Source organism: Cervus elaphus, chromosome 20 (assembly GCF_910594005.1).
Source record: "Cervus elaphus chromosome 20, mCerEla1.1, whole genome shotgun sequence".
Taxonomy (NCBI): Eukaryota; Metazoa; Chordata; class Mammalia; order Artiodactyla; family Cervidae; genus Cervus; species Cervus elaphus.
In genome coordinates this window covers 39,507,933-39,530,098 of record NC_057834.1, presented here as the reverse complement: position 1 = coordinate 39,530,098, position 22,166 = coordinate 39,507,933, and the positions used below count along the sequence as shown (strand labels likewise).

Genomic DNA, 22,166 nt, shown 5'->3' with positions numbered 1-22,166 from the left:
ACATTAGAGACCTTTCTTCCTTTTTTGCTGCAAAAAAGTTTTAATGTTTCCATTTGGTCCAAAGTTTAGGAGAGGGCTCCAGGATAGTTGAAAAGCTGCCCAGTGGTTATAAAGCCTTCTGTTGTCATGCAAAAGCCCTGACACCAGAGGGGCTCCTCAAAGGCTCCAGGGCTCCAGAGGCTCCAAGTCATGCTTGAGGGTGAGCCTTTAGAAGAGATACCCACCCAATTCAATCTGGGGACCAACCAGCCTCTGGAGGTTGGTCAGGTGATCACCATTTCTTGATGAGTTTCCCTCTTCATCTAGGATGCAGCGCTCTAAGAAGTCACAGAGATGGGGGTCTGCATGGGCAGAACCCAGGTCATGGAGATCCAAAAGAGCCTGGCTCAGGTTCTTCTCCATGAGTGCAGAGGCTTCCAAAGGATTCTGGGTTTTACCCACTCACCTTCAAATGCTACTGCACATCTTGAAAGAGGGTGTAGCCACTGTGCTGGTTTTGCATTTTCAAGAGATGCTCGTAGCCCTCGCCCTTCTCATCAGCCAATTCGTGGAAAAAGTGGCCCATGCCCTCCAGAGCCACACTGTGGAAAAAATGGCCCATGCCCTCCAGAGCCACATCATTGCAGTTGAAACAGAAGCCCACAGAGAGGTAGGTGTAGGAGGCCTACAGATGCTTGTTGACCAGGTGGTTGATGATAGCCTCCATGTCAGTGGAATAATTCTGACAAATCTGGGAGTTCATAGTTGATTGGTAATAAGGAGTTAAGCCCAAAAAATGATGTTGGCTGGTCCCTGGTGATCGCAGACAGCTGAGTGACTGATTCCAGTGGTTGCGACTGGAAAAAAGGTTGGCAGGTGGTAGGAGGCAGGGGCAAGGGGGTGTCCTTGGGTCTGTTCCGTCCAAGCACTGTTGAAGCAAGAAACAGATCCATGGAACTGCCAAATGCACTGCCCATTATAGACCCCTGTATTTGCCCATTTCATCACCCAGTTTGTCTATGTGAGGTCAAAGGCTGGGGAAGAAAATCTTTGTGTAGCTCTCAATCATTTCTTCTGTTAGAGAAAAGAGTGCTTCTTTAGACAAGAAAATTAAAGGAAGGAAAAAGTAGAGCAGGTGCTAATAAGGTTTATGCCATCCCTTCTTTTCACACAATTCCTATTTGCTATCCCTTTTTTTCCTATTTGGAAAAAAAGCCAAATCCTTCTGCAGAACTCTACCAAACTAAGTACAGTTCTATCCCTTTTCAGTTCCAAGTATAACCAGGCTCTGCGCAGTCTGTGACAGAAGACGCAACCACTAGAGTTTCCTTAGATTATAGATCTAGGATATTTTCAGAAAATTGGAAAATTTTTAGTTTTTCCATACTTTTCTTTTTAACTGGCTCCAGAAATGACTTACTAATTGTAGCTTCTATAACCCCTCTGATTTCTTTTAAGGTCTAACTCTAATTCTTTGTTTTTGTAGGCACTGAATTGTGACCTTCTGGGTATCTTGGCCCCAGGTTTCTTCTTCCAAAGGTAAAGTCCAGACCTAGGTGGCTGCCACTGATCCTGGACCATCTTGGGTGGGTGCCATTAAACTGATGATCAGGTAATAATGTCATGAAGTAGGTAAAATTTGTCTGTAGTATCCACCTCATTTTTTTTCTTTTCCAGATTTCAGAGTAAGTGCTAAATGCATTCAAGTATAAAGGCTATTTAAGATTCACGTTGCATTGTGGATTTCCTCAGTGGCCATCATGAGGGGCTTTGAGCATTTCAAATGCAGCAGGTGCTGAATCTGGAGGAGCTGGTACCACCATGGAAGAACAGTTTAATTAACTGTCCTTAAATTTGCCATTGATATAAGGTACTCAGTCCAGAATCAGTTGCCAGTTGGTGGCCCACACAAACCCTATGGCACCCACAGCACCCTACGTACACGAGGGAAGATTTCAATTCTTCCCCAGCTCCTAGTAACATGGGCCCAGAAATGTGCTCAGCATCCAGCTTTCTTAAGTCTTAATGTCAACTGCCCATCATGCAGCACAAACATGATTATTAATATAATTAAGTATGTCTGAGTATGTTGAAAGATTATATCACATATTTAAACTCTATGTATAAATACTTTATATTCATAATATGTTATTCATGTAACACACAGTTATTTGTTCACAAATGCAACATTATACAACAGCAAATGTATCAAAGGAAGCAATGCTTTCTTAAGCATTACTTTCTTAAGAGCTCTTTCCAGCAAAAGTATGCTAAATTTAAACTCTATGTATAAATACTTTATATTCATAATATGTTATTCATGTAACACAGTTATTTGTTCACAAATGCAACATTATACAACAGCAAATGTATCAAAGGAAGCAATGCTTTCTTAAGCATTGCTTTTTTAAGAGCTCTTTCTGGCAAAGTATGTTAAATATTGTGTAGTATTATCTGAATACTCAAATTTGGATTCTTTATATGATTTTCAGGTTTATAGCATTCACAGAACAATCAGAAAAAGAGTAAGTAATAACGTTGTGTAGTTTAGAAGGAAGTCAATCTAAAAACAAGGATGAAATAAAATAAATCCCTAAGGTAATATATTAACAGATATGTTCTTACCTCTGAATGCCTGGGCACTAAATCCAGAACATCCCTTTTGCTCATGGACCAGTGGAATGTGAGCCCAGGGTTGGCACTGCTGAAGGAGAAAGGGGTCTGGGTACTGGTCACTCCCATGACATAGACTGGCATCTGAAAAGGAAGAGTGGTTTTGTGCTACACCTCCTGTCCAGCTGGTATTATCAACATAATGAACCTGGAACAGAACCATCATACTGACCTCAGTAGCTGTGATGAGTCGAGTTGCAGCTGCAAGGATCCTAACAGCCCTTAGCTGTACAACCTCAATCTGTACTTCATCCTGCTCAACAGGGTAGAGAGCAAGCTTAGGCTAAGAGGGAGTGTCTGTGGGGTAGACAGAGATGCTTATGACAACTCATTTGATTGTTGTTGTTTGGGGCATTCAACAACAATGGCAACAAAAATATGCAATGTATATGGGATTTTTGTTTTTGTTTTTTTGGGGGGGGATTTTTGTTGTTGTTCTTGAAACAATTTCTTAAGCATAGGGACTATGTCTCATAACAATGTCAAATACTCAGTGAGTTTTTCATTAAAGATCACATATTTCCCATGGGCTACTGACACCCTCCCCATCACTACTTCCTCCTCCACCTCCCAATATGATTCCCAGATGCAAGAGCAGAAGCAAAGCAGAACAAAGAACCGATACCTGGGAAAACACAATGACTTTTCCAGTATCTTCATTTACTGTCTGAATGGTGCCATGGACCACGGCTCTGCCAACTACCTTCCCTGTAACTTGGCCCCTCCTATTAACAACAGCCACGGTCTGATTACTGATGGAGAAATGAATGATAGATTGAGGCTGAGGGCCACCTTCAGACATCACCTGAAATTTAAACACACCAATGAATGCTGGAGTTTGAGGAGAAGTCACATCTCCTTTTCCAACATTCGGTCTGAGCAACTCAACTTCTTCACCTTCCCCCACTTTCCAACCAGCATATGCCCTATCAGCTCAAATGCAGAGGAAATAGAAGTGCTATAAATAATCCATGGGATTCCAAGAAGTAGTTCATACCACGACTATCATAGAACAAAGAAAATACTAATTTTCTTCTTTATCAGATCCTATTGTACTTGGTTGACAGGGGACAAGGGAAGGCCAACAGGAAGAGGTGTATATGTGTATTGGGGTGGGGCAGAGGTGGGATGAAGAGAAAGACCCATTTTTGGCTTTAGGATCACCTGCATCATGTTAGTTGGAATCAGTGTCATTTTCTCTGGAACAAGTCTAAATGGAGGAAACACCTTGAAGGAGAAAACCAAAAAGACAACAGTGGTTAACTAGAGTTAACGTCACAATAAATGATCATGCAGCTTATTCTAAGGGAAAAAAAAAAATTATGTACAATGAAGTTGTATACAAAGACAGGTATTTTATTTTATAAACACAAATTTTCATTTTAATAGCAAAAAGTTATAAATTACTTAAGTGAAAATGCTTAAATAAGTTATTGTGTATCCGCTCACTGGAATAAAAGTGGTCATTAAAATTATGTTTACAATTACTTTTTTTGGCCATACTTCACAACTTGTGGGGTCTTAGTTCCCCAACCAGGGATTGAACTTATGATGTAGGCAGTGAAAGCATGGAGTCCTAACCACTGGATATTTATAAAACTTATAAATTTATAAACAAGATGAAGTATGAATTTTGGATGAGATAGTTTCCTTACTTCAATTTGCCGAGGGGTTGATGTGAATTTTCTCCCCATCTTGTCCCTGGCAATAGCTACAAGTGTGGTTTGCCCAACAGTGATAGCTCGAAGGATGTAATTTTCAGAGTATTCATCTTGTTCCTCCATTAGCCTGAAAAGACGCATGAATTTCTAGGTGAGAAAGATTTGTTTTTAAGATTGGCCAGTTATACATCTTTCTAAGATGCTTGTGGGATCTTAGCTCCCCAACCAGGGAATGAACTCAGGCACATAGCCCTTAGAGTACAGAATCCTAATCACTGGACTCCCAGGGAATTCCCAATCTTCTGCTCATTTTACCCCAGGTTAAAAGGAACTGCCAGAAAATAACTTTCAGAGTCAAGACAAAGTTCATAGCAATGGCGGGAAGCTCCTGAAGGGCAAATATTTGTTCTAAGTCTCCAAAGGAATAAGGGCAATATAAACATAGCCTGGCAAAACTACAAATACTAAATTGCCTCAGAATTTCTGTATTTTTTCTTTTGCAGAGGGGAATACCAGTGCCTCTACTTCTAGATAGAGTTTTTGAAGGTCCTCAAGTCTGAAGCATCCCCAAAGTATATCATCCAAGAAGTTCCATAAAATAGAAATGTTAATGAGACACATATTAGTCCCAAAATAAGACATCTGAGGATGTGGAAGGGGTATTTTGTCAAGAGTTGAATATGGGAAGAGAATGTGAGCTGAAAGATACTGTGACAAAAAAGGAAAGAAGAAAATCTGAAATAACCTAAGGGAGAGATAATCAGGCTACCAGGAGGGATATTCTCATGAAAATAAACTTAAGGAGAAAGAAGTATTGAAATAGTACTCACGCCAGGGTCACAATGGCAGAAGCCAATTGCAATTTGAGCTCCATGTTTCTGAAGTATTTATTTCGGAATGGGCGTTTGGAAGAGCCAAGAACCCTCACAGTTACTAACACAGTTTTACCTATTTCAACCTGGTAGTTAAAAATAAAAATTAAAAAAGAAATTAAAAGGTAATTTAGTAAAGCTGTCTCATTTACCTAGGGCAGTTTAACGCAGAGGTGGCAAGCCCTTTGGTTCATGCTAAATGTTCTTGATCAGCCTTTGAGCAAGTAAGTGTAATCTATGTGTATTCTTTTAAGCCGTTCTTTAACACTCTACCTTCATCATGATTAATGTTGGAATGGTGTTCTTTAAGGGCAGGTATTTCCATTAACATTATCAAAGGGCCTGGCAAATACACACAGTAGCCGAGCACAGACTATCTTAAGTGACGCTAGTGAGTGAGAAAGACACCTGCTTCCCTTAAGAGATAAAGCAAACACTTCTCACCTTGTCAATCAGATCAAGCTCCAGCTCTTGTATGTCTGACACCCTTAGGTGAGCCACTGCTGGGCCCAGGAACGCCAGACACAGATCATAGACTTCCAAGGTGAGAACTCCTGGATGCAGTGGAACTAACTAGAGGGAAGAAGATTGCAGCTGGATAAAGAAGTAAACATGCTCCAAGCATAATCAGAGCAATTATTTCCATCCAAAGTAGAAAATACAGTATCTTATTTTGTGATAGAAACTCTGAGAAGTCACATTATAAGTTTCAGGCATATATTGCCTAAGTTCAGGCATATATGGCATAAGTTTCAGCATAATGTGTCCCCTTAAAGTGATGCTTCAGTTTGTGGCAAAATATGTACCCTTAACAAATATTTATTAACTGATAAAGAGCAGAGTTTAAATTGATTGATTTCAAGCAGAATCCAACATATCCAGCTTTTAAATTCTGAACAGGGAAAGGATTGAGGAAGAAAACCAGGGACATTTACACCGCAATCACGAGTAGGGAGAGAGAGCACAGGGTGGATCGATGCTTCGTTTTTCCTTCTTGTGCTACGCACGGCTCCTGCACGGCAGGATGGTTTTACATCCTTTGCTGGCACGCAGGGCCTCAATCTCCCCGTTTAAAAAGCAACATTATGACTACAGTAAGTTAAATTCCTTTGAGCTCTTTGAAGGAAATAAATACATATGTTAATTTAAGGTACACTTTTTATTAATGCAAGTCAACTAAAAGAAAATCCCTTGGCATATTGACTATGGAGTCAGATTAACATTTTGAGTTGCCATGTCGGGCTGAAAACACCATATACTCAGCTTATAAAGTCAACAGTATATTTAACTATGCACACAGATCTATGCTTTGAAATTTATAAAAATTAACCTTCTTTTTAAATTTTTATTTATTTTTTAATTGGTGGACAATCACTTTACAAAATTTTGTGTTGGTTTCTGCTGTACGACAATGTCTGTCGCTCATAATTTTATACATATATATATATCCCTTCCCTCCTGAGTCTCCCTCCCCTCCCGCCACCCCTCTAGGTCATCACAGAGTTCCAGGCTGGACTCTGTGTCATTTAGTAACTTCCCACTAAGTATCTTTTTTACACATGATTGTGTATATATGTCAGTGTTACTTTCTCAATTTGTCCCACCCTCACCTTCCCCAACTGTGTCCACAGAATGGTTCTGTTCATCAGAACCATTTTTCTAAATTCCCATATATATGCATTAATATATGATACTTGTTTTTCTCTTTCTGAACTTTGTTTTAATGGAAATCTTATAGTTAGATGTCTTCTACACTGTTTCCATTCAATCAGAACCAAAAATTTCCCCATATTATATGCTATGCTAAGTTGCTCAGTCGTGTCCCACTCTTTGTGACCCCATGGACTGTAGCCCACCAGGCTCCTCTGGCAATGCGATTCTCCAGGCAAGAATACTGGAGTGGGTTGCCATTTCCTTCTATAGGTAGTTACAAAAAAAAAACACAACTCATTTTTTTGGTTTAAGAATCTACATAGGTTAAAAAAAAAAGAAAAAGACACAAATGTTATTCCTTGTAACAAGTTTGAAATGCCCAATAAAATTTTTCCAATCATTCTCCTAAGAATGAGCTTTGACCTGAGACCGTCAATCTGAGGATATTTCTAGAACTCACCTGGACAGAGCTTTCTGCTTCCAGGTAAGTGATGGTGACAATATCTTGCTCACTACTGTTGACTAAAAAATAACCAGATCCTTCCACAAGGCTAAATATTTCCTATGGAAAAATCAAGACAAATAATATTCCATTCCCTTTGGATTATAAATATTTCAAAGAAAGTAATTTCTACTTACCTAAGAAAGAGTATGACATTAAAAGATTAAAATCTGGAGAAGGAAATGGCAACCCACTCCAGTATTCTTGCCTGGAGAATCCCATGGACGGAGGAGCCTGGTGGGCTACAGTCCACAGGGTCGCAAAGAGTCAGATACGACTGAGTAACTTCACTTTCACTTTCATTTTCAACCCTCAGCTGAGAAGACTTTCAACTCTTGTGTCTACTATTGATTGTTTTCTTGAGTTCTCAAAGACCTGTGACCATATTTTTTTTTAAGTTGCCTGTTTTCTAATTGCATCACTTTACACACTATTGTCTAATAATATGTGGTATTTAGAATGCCTTCTTAATTATTTTGAGCAGCCATTGCCTGTATTTTCTTAGCACCTCCTTGGTTTTCTTACGTGACCTCATGTGACAGGGAAATGCAGCTTTTTTGTTTGCCCTCTCTGCATACTGGACCGTCTGAGTCAGTGTTCTAACTAATTCCTGATGGTCTCTGATCTACTGTTCTACCAGACTCAGTAGTTATGTGCTTCAGGAATTTTTTGGTAGAATTGATCCTATTAGGAGACTTGGTGTCACCTTTGTTATCTTTAAAGCTGGTCCCTTCGCTGAGGCTCTTAATTTTTTGAAAACTTGATGCAATTTCAGCTGAAAAAAATTGGCCAGACTATTTGAAAATTGAGGGAAGCCATTTAAGAAATTGAAAAGTAATCGCAAACAACATTGGGTAGTTGTGACTTTCAGTTCTGTATCAGTTGAATTTTTGTGCTCTTTTCCCTGTGTATGTGGTGGTTCTATTTTTCTCCAATAAAACTTTTTATTTAAAAAATAAATAAATAAAAGCTTAAAATCAATAGACCAAAGACCAAGCATAATTATTAAAGTATTAGTGCTAAGGATAATTATTATATATATATTATATACGTATCAGTGATTTTTAACACATAAGTGAGTTTTTTATATTTATACTGTTAATTTTAATAACCTAGAACTCTCCCCTCCAACATGATTCCATTTAGCTAGAACCATACAGCTCCTACCTTCACATCAGGGTGGTTATAGATGGTGGCGTTCTCAGGCAATACTGTTACATCATCTACCAGGAGCAGCTCCACAGCCGCAGATCTGGGCAAGTTGGAAAGTTCCTAGAGATGTAGGAAGAGCCATGATGGTCAACACCAATTGTTAATTCCTCGTCTCAGGGAGTGAAGAGTCCAGTACTCTTTCAAGCACCAAAGATAGCACAATCATAAAGGTGCATGATGCTCAGATTTACATCAGCTATATTTACAGACTATACCAGACCACCTGACCTGCCTCTTGAGAAACCTGTATGCAGGTCAGGAAGCAACAGTTAGAACTGGACATGGAACAACAGACTGGTTCCAAATAGGAAAAGGAGTACGTCAAGGCTGTATGTTGTCACCCTGCTTATTTAACTTATATGCAGAGTACATCATGAGAAACGCTGGGCTGGAAGAAGCACAAGCTGGAATCAAGATTGCCGGGAGAAATATCAATAACCTCAGATATGCAGATGACACCACCCTTATGGCAGAAAGTGAAGATGAACTAAAAAACCTCTTGATGAAAGTGAAAGAGGAGAGTGAAAAAGTTGGCTTAAAGCTCAACATTCAGAAAACTAAGATCATGGCATCTCTTCCCATCACTTCATGGGAAATAGATGGGGAGACAGTGGAAACAAGTGTCAGACTTTATTTTTTGGGGCTCCAAAATGACTGCAGATGGTGACTGCAGCCATGAAATTAAAAGACACTTACTCCTTGGAAGGAAAGTTATGACCAACCTAGATAGCATATTAAAAAGCAGAGACATTACTTTGCCAACAAAGGTCCGTCTGGTCAAGGCTTTGGTTTTTCCAGTGGTCATGTATGGATGTGAGAGTTGGACTGTGAAGAAAGCTGAGCACCAAAAAACTGATGCTTTTGAACTGTGGTGTTGGAGAAGACTCTTGAGAGTCCCTTGGACTGCAAGGAGATCCAACCAGTCCATCCTAAAGGAGATCAGTCCTGGGTGTTCATTGGAAGGACTGACGCTAAAGCTGAAACTCCAGTACTTTGGCCACCTCATGCGAAGAGTTGACTCATTGGAAAAGACCCTGATGCTGGGACGGATTGGGGGCAGGAGGAGAAGGGCACAACAGAGGATGAGATGGTTAGATGGCATCACCGACTCGATGGGCATGAGTTTGAATAAACTCCGGGAGCTGGTGATGGACAGGGAGGTCTGGTGTGCTGCGATTCACGGGGTTGCAAAGAATCAGACACGACTGAGTGACTGAACTGAACTGAACTGAAGGAGCCTTAAATTTCAGTTAATTAATATTTTTCATATAACAGTCTCCACTTACCTTTGGACTTTTCTTCTCTGAATAGCCCACAAAATTAACTCCAATGAGTACAGTCCCTTTTATCTGACGTACTTTAAGGATCTGATGACCTGGAGACATGCAGAAAAATACCCTGTGAGAAACATGTAAAATACAAAAGGGTCCCCAGAAAACCAAACTCTACCATAATTTTTTCCAAGTGGTATTTTATTGGAGGGAGGAAAAAAAAATCACACACACAGTGATTAGGGAAATATAAAAGAAACAGAAAACTGGCGTTTTGTGCTGACTTTGCTGACCTTGGGCAATGTTTATTTCTCAGTTCTTTTATTAAACGGGAGATTGATAGGCAAAAATCAAAAATTCTTTCCAGTTCTAATGGTTTGTGAGTCCAAAAATAAGCTGACAGTAGTGTATGGGGAAATTTTTATTTGATTTAAAAATAGAAGTGAGAAATAAAGAGAAAGTCCTTTGGGACTTTTTACGCTTCTAAACTGTTATGTGTATGTAAATGTTATGTCAGTCCCTTACTCAAAAATTTTAAATGGCTAACTAGCCCTTATTAGAGCAATTCAAACTCCTTAAACTGGTGTTTGAAGCCATCTATAATCTGACTTTGCTTTACTCCTTTATTCTTTTCAATTTAACTAACATGAATCTGCCACTTTACTGAGGTCAATTCTTATTATATGCTCAACACATGATGATCATGCATAAATCTGCAGAACATTTTCTCATGATCTTACATTTATTCATTCAAAACAAAGATTTATTAAGGGTCTACTATATGTTAGGTACTATGGCAGTAATTAGGATACAGAGATGAAAACAACACTGTTCTTACCTTCAGAGAAACCCACAGCTTAGGAGGGTGGCTGAGAGGTAAACCAACCAATACACTACAATATAGAAGTATGTACAAAGCACATAATACAGAATATATAAGAGCACAAAGAAGGAACTTATGCAAAGGAAAGAGGAATCACAAGGCTTGTCATGGTTAAGGATCTAAAGTCACTGAGTTTGAGAAAAATGTAGAAACATGTGGGTGGTAATAAGAGGTGAAGCCAAAGAAGCAGGTGTGGGTTGGTATGTTAAGCTGCATGAACTTACCCAGAAAGACACTGTGACAACACTGATAACAGTACAGTCAATAATTAAGAGCATACTATAGGCTATGACATCAGAGAACTTGCGGCTTCATCTGTTTATTGTTATGATCTCAGGGCCTAAAACTCAGCCTAGAATGTAATAAAAACTCAATAAATGTTTAATGAGTGAGTAAACTTACTAAACAGGGATAATATAGGAAGTCTAATATATACATTCTCTCTTGTTATCCTCATTGCAGTTACGGGAGACTGACATATTATCCCTGTTGTGGCCCAGGAGCCACTCTAGAGCCCATGCTCCACAAGAGAAGCTCCCCTCGTGCCGGAACTAGAGAAACCCCAGCCGCCACAACTAAGACCCAGTGTAGCCAAAAAAAAAAATAAAAAAATAAAAGATAAAAATAAAAAAGTATATAAAGTATTTAATGTAGTATCTGGCATGTCATAAGAGCTCAATAAATTAGTAGACAAATTATTTTAAAAATAATTTTAAGACAGAGTTTTGCATTTATACTTTAGAAGGATCATTCTGGACAGTAGTATGCAGGATGGATTAGACGGTAGGAGAGACACGCCGAGATCAGTTAGGAGGCTACTATGGTGATGTACGATAGAGGTTACGAGGATATTAGTGATGAAGTTAGAGAGGAAGGGATAAAACAAAAAAAAACATTTAGAAAATAAAATGGATGGTATCTGGTGATTCATCATTACAGGGTATAACAAGCATCTCTTTCTTCCCTACCACTTTTTACATTAACTGTATCACATTATTGGTTTTTTAATGTTTAGTATCATATACATATTAGTACTATGTTACAGTCTGTAGTTAAGCCCTTAAATTGGTCCTGAGTATAAACTCCCTGGTGGAGGGAGCTTCTTCCCTGGTGGCTCAGAGGGCAAAGGGTCTGCCTGCAATGCGGGAGACCTGGGTTCTATCCCTGGGTCTGGAAGATCTCCTGGAGAAGGAAATGGCAACACACTTCAGTACTCTTGCCTGGAAAATCCCATGGACAGAGAAGCCTGGTAGGCTATAGTCCATGTAGCAAAGAGTCGGACACTACTGAACGACTTCACTTTCATTTATAAACTCCTGGAGGGTAAGGAAAAGGTTAAATCTTATTTCTCTAATGTTTCTTTTTATTTTTTATTTTTGGCCGAGCTGGGTCTTTGTTGCTGTGAGCAGGCTTTCTCTAGTTGTGGCGAGTGGGGTCTACTCTTCGTTGTGATGCATGTTGTGGAGCATGGGGTCTAGGCGTGGATTCAGTAGTCCCGTCACACGGGCTTGTTTGCCCCGTGGCATGTTGGATTTTCCAGGATCAGGGATCAAACTTGTGTCCCCTGTACTGGCAGGTGGATTCTTAACTACCGCCAGGGAAGTTCCTCTCTGGTGTTTCTTACTCAATTGAATGGTTACCTCAATGGGAAAATAATTTGAAAAAGAATAGATACATGTACATGTATAACTGAATCACTTTGTTGTACACCTGAAAACTAACACAACATTGTTAATCAACTATGCTCCAATATAAAATTCAAAGTTGAAAAAATGAATGGTGGGCTTCCTTGGTGGTCCAGTGGTTAAGAATGCACCCTGCAATGCCAGGGACATCAGTTTGATCCCTGGTCCAGGAAGATCCCATATGCTGTGGAGCAACTAAGCCCGTGTGCCACAAGTACTGAGCCAGCATTCTGGAGCCCGTGAGCTGCAACTACTGAGTCCATGCACTGCAACCACTGAAGCCCGTGTGCCTAAAGCCTGTGCTTTGCAACAACAAAAAAGCCACTGCAATGAGAAGCTCGCATGTTGCAATGAAGAATAGCCCCTGCTGGCTGCAACTAGAGAGAAAGCCTGTGTGCAGCAACGAAGACCCACCACAGCCAAAAAATAAAATAAATAAATCTTTTTTAAAAAATGGTTCTCAAATATTCACACCAGAAACCTAAAATTACTTCTAACCATTTTCTTCTTCACTTTTGGGGTTAATTTGTGGTAGATTGTTATATTGGGCTTCCCTGGTGGCTCAGTGGTAAAGAATCCGCCTCCAATGCAGGAGAAGTGGGTTTGATCCCTGGGTTGGGAAGATTCCCTAGAGGAAGGCATGGCAACCCACTCTAGTATTCTTGCCACGAGAATCCCATAGACAGAGGCATCTAGAGGGCTACAGTCCATGGGGTAGCAGAGTCGGACCTGACTGAAGCAACTGAGCATGCACTCAGATTGTTATATTAATGGCTTGCAGTGGTATCCATGCTCTTGAATAGTCCTGGCCCACCAAGCCTCTGGTTTTGGCCAGGTGACTTGCTTTGGAGAACAGAACCTCAGCAAATGTGATACCATCAGAGGCTTGATGAGTGACTGTCCATGAGGGCTTTTTGCCCTCTTAGAATTTCATCTTGTGCCTCTTGCTCTCTCGCTAAGTAAGTCTCACTCGACTTATCTAGTTCATTCTATTTCTTCTTTCTGCCTTACCAGAGTAAATGTTACTTTCTCAGGGCAGCCTTCTTTGATCTAAACTAGGTTAGGTTCTTCTGTTATAAATGCACCCCACACTTTCACTTCAGAACATTTAACACAGTTGTAATGTTTAAAGTCTGGTGTTCCCAACTGGACTGTAAGTCTATGAGGGCAGAGGCTGTGAGTGTCTCATTTATCATTAAACCTCCAAGCAGAGGGCCTTACATGTAGAAGTCACTCAATAAGCACTGGCTAACAACTGAATACTATTTCCAAAGTTTTAGGCAAATAATAGGCAACTAGTCCATTTAAAAATTAATTTAGTTTTGTGTTCTTGTGAGGAATGTTGGACTCTAGACCCTAACTTTGCAAACAAGGGAATTTACCTTTATGTTTTCTAAAAAATACAAAGATTGAAGATGAAAGGTGAGATAGGATAAATAAACTCTCATGCACAAGGAAATACTTAGTGTATAACCATTTAGTAGGTATACAAAAAGATTCATAAATGTTTACAATACCATGTAGCCGGGTCTGCCCACTGCCATCATCCTTTGCAACCATCTCCACTGAATTATAATTTTCAAAATGAGCTAGGGTTTCATTTAAGGATTTCCATTCTAGCATCAGTGAACTGAAATTATCAAACTTTCTCCTGTGTTGATCAAACACTGCCAGTTCTAGGACTGTATCTCTCAGGCTTGATACAGGAATCTATATGAAAATAAAAAGTAAGAAAAGAAAAAAACAATAGCTCAAGAGGTGTCAAGATATTCCTGAAGATCATGTTTTCTCCCAACATTTTTTGACAGTTTTCAAAGGTACAGATATGTTAAAAGAATGGTATAATGAATACCTATATATACTTCACCCCAATGCACCATTTGTTTTCTCTATCTCTCCCTCTACTTTTACACTCCCTGTGAGAGTGTATTTGTGTGGGTGTGTGTCTTTTTTTTTTTTGCCAAATGATGTAGGTATCATGGCACTTTACCCCTAACTACCTAGGCATGCATTTCTTAAGAATGAGTAGCAAAAACTGTTATGTATTATGTATTATAATATATAACAATATTAACCTTAATTCAATGTTATATATTATACAGTCAATATTTCAATTTTCCCAAATGCCCCCCAAATGTCTTTTATACCTGTTTAAAATTTTTTATGTAAATTTGATTTTGATATTCATATGCTCTTGGACAGGATGACCAGGGTGACTCAACATCATAAAAATTTCAGTTGTTCTGAGTTTATATATGAATTTAACATAATTCCAACAAAAATTTAAGGGAATCTATATCCACATAGACATAGATTTAAGGAAATTTATGTCCACAAAGCTGACAAAGAGGACGGAGAATAACACATTACAGAACTACTGCAGGAAAGTCACTAAACAAACAGCCACTGCAAACAACAATGAAAACCAGCATCACAAAACCTAATTAGTGGAAGAATCGGATTTCAGAGTTGCTACATCATGTTATTTTAAATGTTGAGTTTTCAATTAAAAATTATCACAAATGCAAAGAAACAAGAAAGTAGAATCCATACACAGGAAAAAAGAAAAAAGCAGTCAATAGAAACTGTCCCTGAGGATGCCCAGACATTGGATTTACTAGATGAAGGCTTTTAATCAACTGTTTTGTTCAAAGAACTAAAGAAGCCCATGTTTAAATAACTAAAGGAAAGCATAAATATGATGTACCATCATATATAAGATATTAGTAAAGAGATAAAAATTATAAAACAGAACCATAAAGGAATTCTAATTTGAAAATTATAATAATTGAAATGAAAATTTTACTAGATGAACTCAACAGCAGATAAGAATAGGCAGAAGAAAATATCAGAACACTTGAAGATCAGTTCAGTTCAGTTGCTCAGTCATGTCCAACTCTTTGTGACCCCATGGACTGCAGCACAACAGGCATCCCTGTCCATCACCAACTCCCGGAGTTTACTCAAACTCAGGTCCAGTGAGTCGGTGATGCCATCAACCATCTCATCCTCTGTCATCCCCTTCTCCTCCTGCCTTCAATCTTTCCCAGCATCAGGGTCATTTCCAATGAGTCAGTTCTTCGCATCAGGTGGCCAAAGTATTTGAGTTTCAGCTTCAGCATCAGCTTCAACATCAGTTCTTCCAATGAATATTCAGGACTGACTTCCTTTAGGATGGACTGGTTGGATCTCCTTGCAGTCCAAACAACTCTCAAGAGTCTTCTCCATCACTTCTTCGGCACTGAGCTTTCATTGTAGTCCAACACTCACATCCATACATGACTACTGGAAAAACCATAGTTTTGACTAGGTGGACTTTTGTTGGTAAAGTAATGTCTCGGCTTTTTAATATGCTATCTAGCTTGGTCATAACTTTTCTTCCAAGGAGCAAGCATCTTTTAATTTCATGGCTGCAGTCACCATCTGCAGTGATTTTGGAGCCCAAAAAAATAAAGTCTCTCACTGCTTCCACTGCTTCCCCATCTATTTGCCATGAAGTGATGGGACCAGATGCCATGATCTTAGTTTTCTGAATGTTGAGTTTTAAGCCAACTTTTTCACTTTTCTCTCTCACTTTCATCAAGAGGCTCTTTAGTTCTTCTTTGCTTTCTGCCATAAGGGTAGTATCATCTGCATATCTGAAAGTTTAAAAAGTTTAGTTGCTCAGTCATGTCTGACTCTTTGCGACCCCATGGACTGTAGCCTACCAGGCTCCTCTGTCCATGGGATTTTCCAGGCAAGAGTACTGGAGTGGGTTGCCATTTCCTCCTCCAGAGGATCTTCCCGACCAGGGATCAAACCCTGGTCTCCTACATTGTAGGCAGATGCTTTACCATCTGAGCCACCAGGGAAATCCTCTGCATATCTGAGGTTACTGATATTTCTCCCGGCAATCTTGATTCCAGTTTGTGTTTCATCCAGCCCAGTGTTTCTCACGATGTACTCTTCATATAAGTTAAATAAGCAGGCTAACAATATACAGCCTTGACATACTCCCTTCCCTATCTGGAACCAGTCTGTTGTTCCATGTCCAGTTCTAACTGTTGTTTCCTGATCTGCATGTAGGTTTCTCAAGAGGCAGGTCAGGTGGTCTGGTATTCCCATCTCTTTAAGAATTTTCCAGAGTTTGTTGTGGTCACACAGTCAAAGGCTTTGGCATAGTCAATAAAGCAGAAGTAGATGTTTTTCTGGAACTCTCTTGCTTTTTCGATGATCCAACAAATGTTGGCAATTTATCTCTGGTTCCTCTGCCTTTTCTAAATCCAGCTTGAACATCTGGAAGTTCATGGTTCACGTCCTGTTGAAGCCTGGCTTGGAGAATTTTGAGCATTACTTTACTAGTATGTGAGATGAGTGCAATTGTGCAATAGTTTGAGCATTCTTTGGCATTGCCTTTCTTTGGGATTGGAATGAAAACTGACCTTTTCTAGTCCTGTGGCCACTGCTGAGTTTTCCAAATTTGCTGGCATATTGAGTGCAGCACTTTCACAGCATCATCTTTTAGGATTTGAAATAGCTCAACTGGAATTCCATCACCTGCACTAGCTTTGTTCGTAGTGATGCTTCCTAAAGCCCACTTGACTTCACATTCCAGGATGTTTTGCTCTAGGTTGATGATCATACCATCATGATTATCTGGGTTATGAAGATATTTTTTGTATAGTTCTTCTCTGTATTCTTGCCACCTCTTCTTAATATCTTCAGCTTCTGTTAGGTCTATGCCATTTCTGTCCTTTATTGTGGCCATCTTTGCAGGAAATGTTCCCTTGGTATCTCTAATTTTCTTGAAGAGATCTCTAGTCTTTCCCATTCTGTTGTTTTCCTCTATTTCTTTGCATTGATCACTGAGGAAGGCTTTCTTATCTCTCCTTGCTATTCTTTGGAACTCTGCATTCAAATAGGTATATCTTTCCTTCTCTCCTTTGCTTTTGGCTTTTCTTCTATTCACAGCTATTTGTAAGGCCACCTCAGACAACCATTGTGCCTTTTTGCATTTCTTTTTCTTGGGGATGGTCTTGATCCCTGCCTCCTGTACAATTTCATGGACCTCCATCCATAGTTCTTCAGGTACTCTATCAGATCTAATCCCTTCAATCTGTTTGTCACTTCCACTGTATAATCATAAGGGAGTTGATTTAGGTCATACCTGAATGGTCTAGTGGTTTTCCCTACTTTCTTCAAGTTAAGTCTGAATTTGGCAATAAGGAGTTCATGGTGCTACAATCAGCTCCCGGTCTTGTTTTTGCTGACTGTATAGAACTTCTCCATCTTTGGCTGCAAAGAATATAATCAATCGGATTAGGTATTGACCATCTGGTGATGTATGTGTGTAGTGTTCTCTTATGTTGTGGGAAGAGAGTGTTTGCTATGACCAGTGTTCTCTTGGCAAAACTCTATTAGCCTTTGTCCTGCTTCGTTCTGTGCTCCAAGGCCAAATTTGCCTGTTACTCCAGGTATTTCTTGACTTCTTTTGCATTCCAGTCCCCTATAATGAAAAGGACATTTTTTTTAACTAGGCTGATGAAAAGAAAAAAGAATGAAGAAAACGGAAGCATCAGAGACCCATGGAAAACCATCAAGAGTGTGAATATATGCAAAATGGAAGTCTTAGAAGAAGAGAGAGGGGAAAAAAGGAAGGAGGAATATTTGAAGAAATAATGGCTAAGGACTTCCCAAATTTGATGTAAAACACCTACTCTAAACACCCAAGAATCTCAAAGAACCTTGAGTATAAATCAAAGAAATTTGCATTTAGACATGTTGTAATCAGACCATCCAAGGTCAAAGAGAAAGACAGAATTATTAAACAGAGGAAGGAACTTATCATTTATAAGGGATCCTCCATGAGATTAACAGCTAATTTCTCATCAGAAATCACAGAAACCAGTGATGAAAGAATCTAATCAGCCAATCAAGAATTCTATATTGAGGACAATAATCCTTCAAAATGAAGGAGAAATTAAGACATTCTTGCATGTGTGCTCACGCTTTAGTCATGTCCAACTCTTTGTGACCCCAGGGACTGGGGCCCACCAGGCTCCTCTTTGAAAGGGGTTCTCCAGAGAAGAATACTGGAGTGGCTTGCCATCTCCTTCTCCAGGGGATCTTTCCAACTCCTTGATCAAACCCACATCTCCTGCATTGCAGGCGGATTCTTTTTTAAAAAAATAATTGTATTTATTTATTTATTTAGGCTGTTCTGGGTCTTTGTTGCTGTGCAGGCTTTTCTCTTGTTGTGGCAAGTGGGAATACTCTCTAGTTGTGGTGCCGGGGCTTCTCATTGCAGTGGCTTCTCTTGTTGCTGAGCATGGGACCCACCTTCAGTTGTTGTGGCTACTAAGTTCTAGAGCACAGGATTAATAGTTGAGGAGCACGGGCTTAGCTGCTCCATGGCACGTGGGATCTTCCCAGATCAGGGATCAAACCTGTGTTTCCTGCATTGGTAGGCTGTTTCTTTACTACTGGGCCACTAGGGAAGCCCAAGATCTAACAAAAATAGAGGGAATTTGTTGATAGTAGACCTGCCCTACAAGAAATACTAAAATGAGTCCTTCTGGATAAAATGAAAGGTCACTAGACAGTAACTTGAATCCCCGTGAAGAAATAAGAGTTTAGTAACAATAACTACATAGGTAAATATATAGAACAGTATAAATATACTTTTGCTTGTAATTATTTTTCTATCTTATTTAAAACACAAATGCATAAAGCAATAATTATGACTGATGAGCATACATGTAAAAAGATATTCAGCTCAAAGAAGGGGAAAGGAAATAGGGCTTTAAAGAAATAATAGGTTTCAACCATTATTGAATTAAGTTGATATTATTCCAAACTAGTTTGTTAAAAATTAACATGTTAATTGTAATCCCTAGGGCAATAACTAACAAAATAACTTAAAATAATATAGTAAAAGAAAGGATAAGAGGATTAAAATGATACACTACAAAATATCTACTTAACACAAAAAAGGAAGAAATGGAAGAATAGAAAAACAAAAAAAGCATAAGATAAATGGTAACACAGTAGCTATAAATCCAACCTTATTGTAACTATGCTAATTGTAAATAGATTACACACTGATCAGAATCCCCTGCATTGGGATCTTGGAGTCTTAGCTACTGGAGCATCAGGGAAGTCCAAGTGCTTTTTAAAAAAGTGAATAATTTATAAAGTTCAAATAATAGTATTTAATGTTGAATTTGGTTCTGAAAAAAAAAAAATGAGTTCCTAACCTGCAACATCTCCTGTTCTTTTACAATGAAAAGGCAGTGTAGCAAAAAAAGTTAATAATGTGCTTTGAAATTAGACATAAGATGCTACTTTCTAGCTTTATGACCTTGGGGAAATTACTCAACTTTTAGGATCCTTAGTTTCTTCAACTGTAAAATGGGAATAATCAATGGATTGTTCTGTTCTGCAAAATCTCAGAAATGACTTATTTTCTCCTATGCTTGAAATCATAGTTAACCTCATTTAGTGTATAGTTTGGGCTTCCCTGGTGGCTCAGACAGTAGAGAATCTGCCCACAATGCGGGAGACTTGGGTTCAATCCCTGAGTCGGAAAGATCCCCTGGAGAAGGAAATGGCAACCCACTCTAGTAATCTTGCCTGGAGAATTCCATGGACAGAGATGCCTGGTAGGCTACAGTCCATGGGGTCACATAATCAGATATTACTGTGGGACTAACACTCACTTTCACTTTCTAATGTTCTAGTTTCTAGGTTAGATAACTCATTTATTCCTCAATCCCTCAATCCCATAGCTTTTAGCTATGTTATTGGTTATCACTATTTTTCATATCACTTTGGAGTAGAGGTAAATTCTATATGTTACTGATAATGCTAATAAAAGGTTTAGTAGGGAAGGATACTAGCAAAACAATTTGGTAGTTCTTTAGAGTTCTCAATTGTCTGTCGTCATAAGGTGCCGCTAGTGGTAAAGAACCTGACTGCCCATACAGGAGACATAAGAGATGGGGGTTCCATCTCTGGGTTGGGAAGATCCCCTGGAGGAGGGCATGGCAACCCACCCCAGTATTCTTGCCTGGAGAATCCCATGGACAGAAGTGCCTGGCAGGCTACAGTCCATAGGATCACAAAGAGTCAAACAAGACTGAGGTGACTTAGTTCGCAAGCATGCACCTAAGTACAATAAGCAAAGTCACTAAGTGTCACTGTTGCTAAGTCGCTTCAGTCGTGTCCAACTCTGTGTGACCCCATAGACAGAAGCCCACCAGGCTCCCTCATCCCTGGGGTTCTCCAGGCAAGAACACTGGAGTGGGTTGCCATTTCCTTCTCCAATGCATGAAAGTGAAAAGTGAAAGTGAAGTCGCTCAGTCCTCTCTGACTCTTAGCGACCCCTTGGACTGCAGCCTACCAGGCTTTTCCATCCATGGGATATTCCAGGCAAGAGTACAGGAGTGGGGTGCCATTGCCTTCAAAGTGTCACTGAGTATAGCCAACTATAACCACTTCTCAGACACTATCAGAGATTGTATAACAAAAGAGTTTCCTTAAATTCAGTAAGACAAAAGCTGTATTTCCAACCAATTATCTCAAAGCATGGGAGACAAAGGGCGAGTTAGTTGAAAACACCATACTTACCAGTTGTTTGTTGTGCTGTGGCAGAGGACACGGCTGGGCACCAGCTGGCACCTTATATACTGGAGTTATAGACATGCTGGCAGGGTGGGCACATATGAAGCGTACCTGCACAACCTCTACAGCTGGACTAGGGTTCAGGACACCTGGATGATTTCCAATTTGAAATGTCAGGATCTTAAGAAAACACAAGGGCAAGAGGTAATTGCAGGTAGACACTTGATATCACAGAAACAAAGGGAACATTAAAAAAAATCTAACTGACCAATTACTTCACTCTTTTCCTTCAGCAAACCTTTGTTACCAGTTGGTAAAAATTAACTTGTGTTTCAACTCATTTCTGATGTAAATACTAATGAATAACAGGATGTAAAAACAAAAAGTTAGAGAGCTTCAAAAGGGGGTAACTAGGCTTGAAATCACTAGTGGCTAGTCATATTATACAGTAGAGTTCACTAGAGATATTAAAATGAACCTCATTTGAATATAACACAGTTCTTATTAAGTTAAAATCATATATGGATTCCCTGAGGATTGGTTAGCTGGGCTATGCTTCATAGTCATACATTACATTCTCAATCATGGTCAATCTGAAAACCTTTGTTATTGGCCTTGGTAGAATTAAGGTGTAGCTATGGTTAAAGCCATCACTACCTCTAAAAATAATAAAAACTAATTCAACCAATAAAGTGAAATATATTAATTACTCATATCAGCAAAGATCCAACTGGTTCTTCAAAATTGATAAACATAGATGACACTTAAAATTTCCCTTCCTCACATTCTTTGGAGATGAAAAACTATATATCTTCTAGTCTATACAACAAGGAGTTGAATTATAGTGATAAAATGATTGAAATAAACTCCCTGCTACAAAAAGATCTTGAACTATTTGGTTAGTGAACTGTTAGAATTCTCAAATGAGCAAACTAAAACCTTTGGGTACAGTTAAAGGATAGTAAGCTTTAAAAGATGACTGGATGGCATCACCGACTCGATGGACGTAAGTTTGAGTAAACTCCGGGAGTTGGTGATGGACAGGGAGGCCTGGCGTGCTGAGATTCATGGGGTTGCAAAGAGTTGGACATGACTGAGCGATTGGACTGAACTGAACTGAAGGTTTAAAAAAACAAATCTTAGTCAATAATTAGAATTTTCCTATCTAATCCAT

At 39.3% G+C, this 22,166-nt stretch overlaps 1 protein-coding gene and 1 pseudogene across 1 annotated transcript in view; both read right to left on the bottom strand.

Moving 5' to 3' along the window:
- NUP210L (nucleoporin 210 like) overlaps nt 1-22,166 on the bottom strand; it is a 98,270-nt gene that overhangs the window by 20,695 nt on the left and 55,409 nt on the right. The window contains exons 16-27 of the mRNA XM_043875638.1: nt 20,999-21,172; nt 13,909-14,101; nt 9,839-9,927; nt 8,508-8,612; nt 7,299-7,400; nt 5,630-5,758; nt 5,144-5,271; nt 4,308-4,440; nt 3,817-3,879; nt 3,278-3,457; nt 2,825-2,905; nt 2,605-2,736 (exon numbers count right to left, since the gene is read on the bottom strand). Of these exons, the coding sequence (XP_043731573.1) occupies nt 2,605-2,736; nt 2,825-2,905; nt 3,278-3,457; nt 3,817-3,879; nt 4,308-4,440; nt 5,144-5,271; nt 5,630-5,758; nt 7,299-7,400; nt 8,508-8,612; nt 9,839-9,927; nt 13,909-14,101; nt 20,999-21,172 (1,509 nt within the window). The remainder of the gene's footprint in view (nt 1-2,604; nt 2,737-2,824; nt 2,906-3,277; nt 3,458-3,816; nt 3,880-4,307; nt 4,441-5,143; nt 5,272-5,629; nt 5,759-7,298; nt 7,401-8,507; nt 8,613-9,838; nt 9,928-13,908; nt 14,102-20,998; nt 21,173-22,166) is intronic.
- Nucleotides 1,149-1,985, bottom strand: LOC122676458 (annotated as a pseudogene).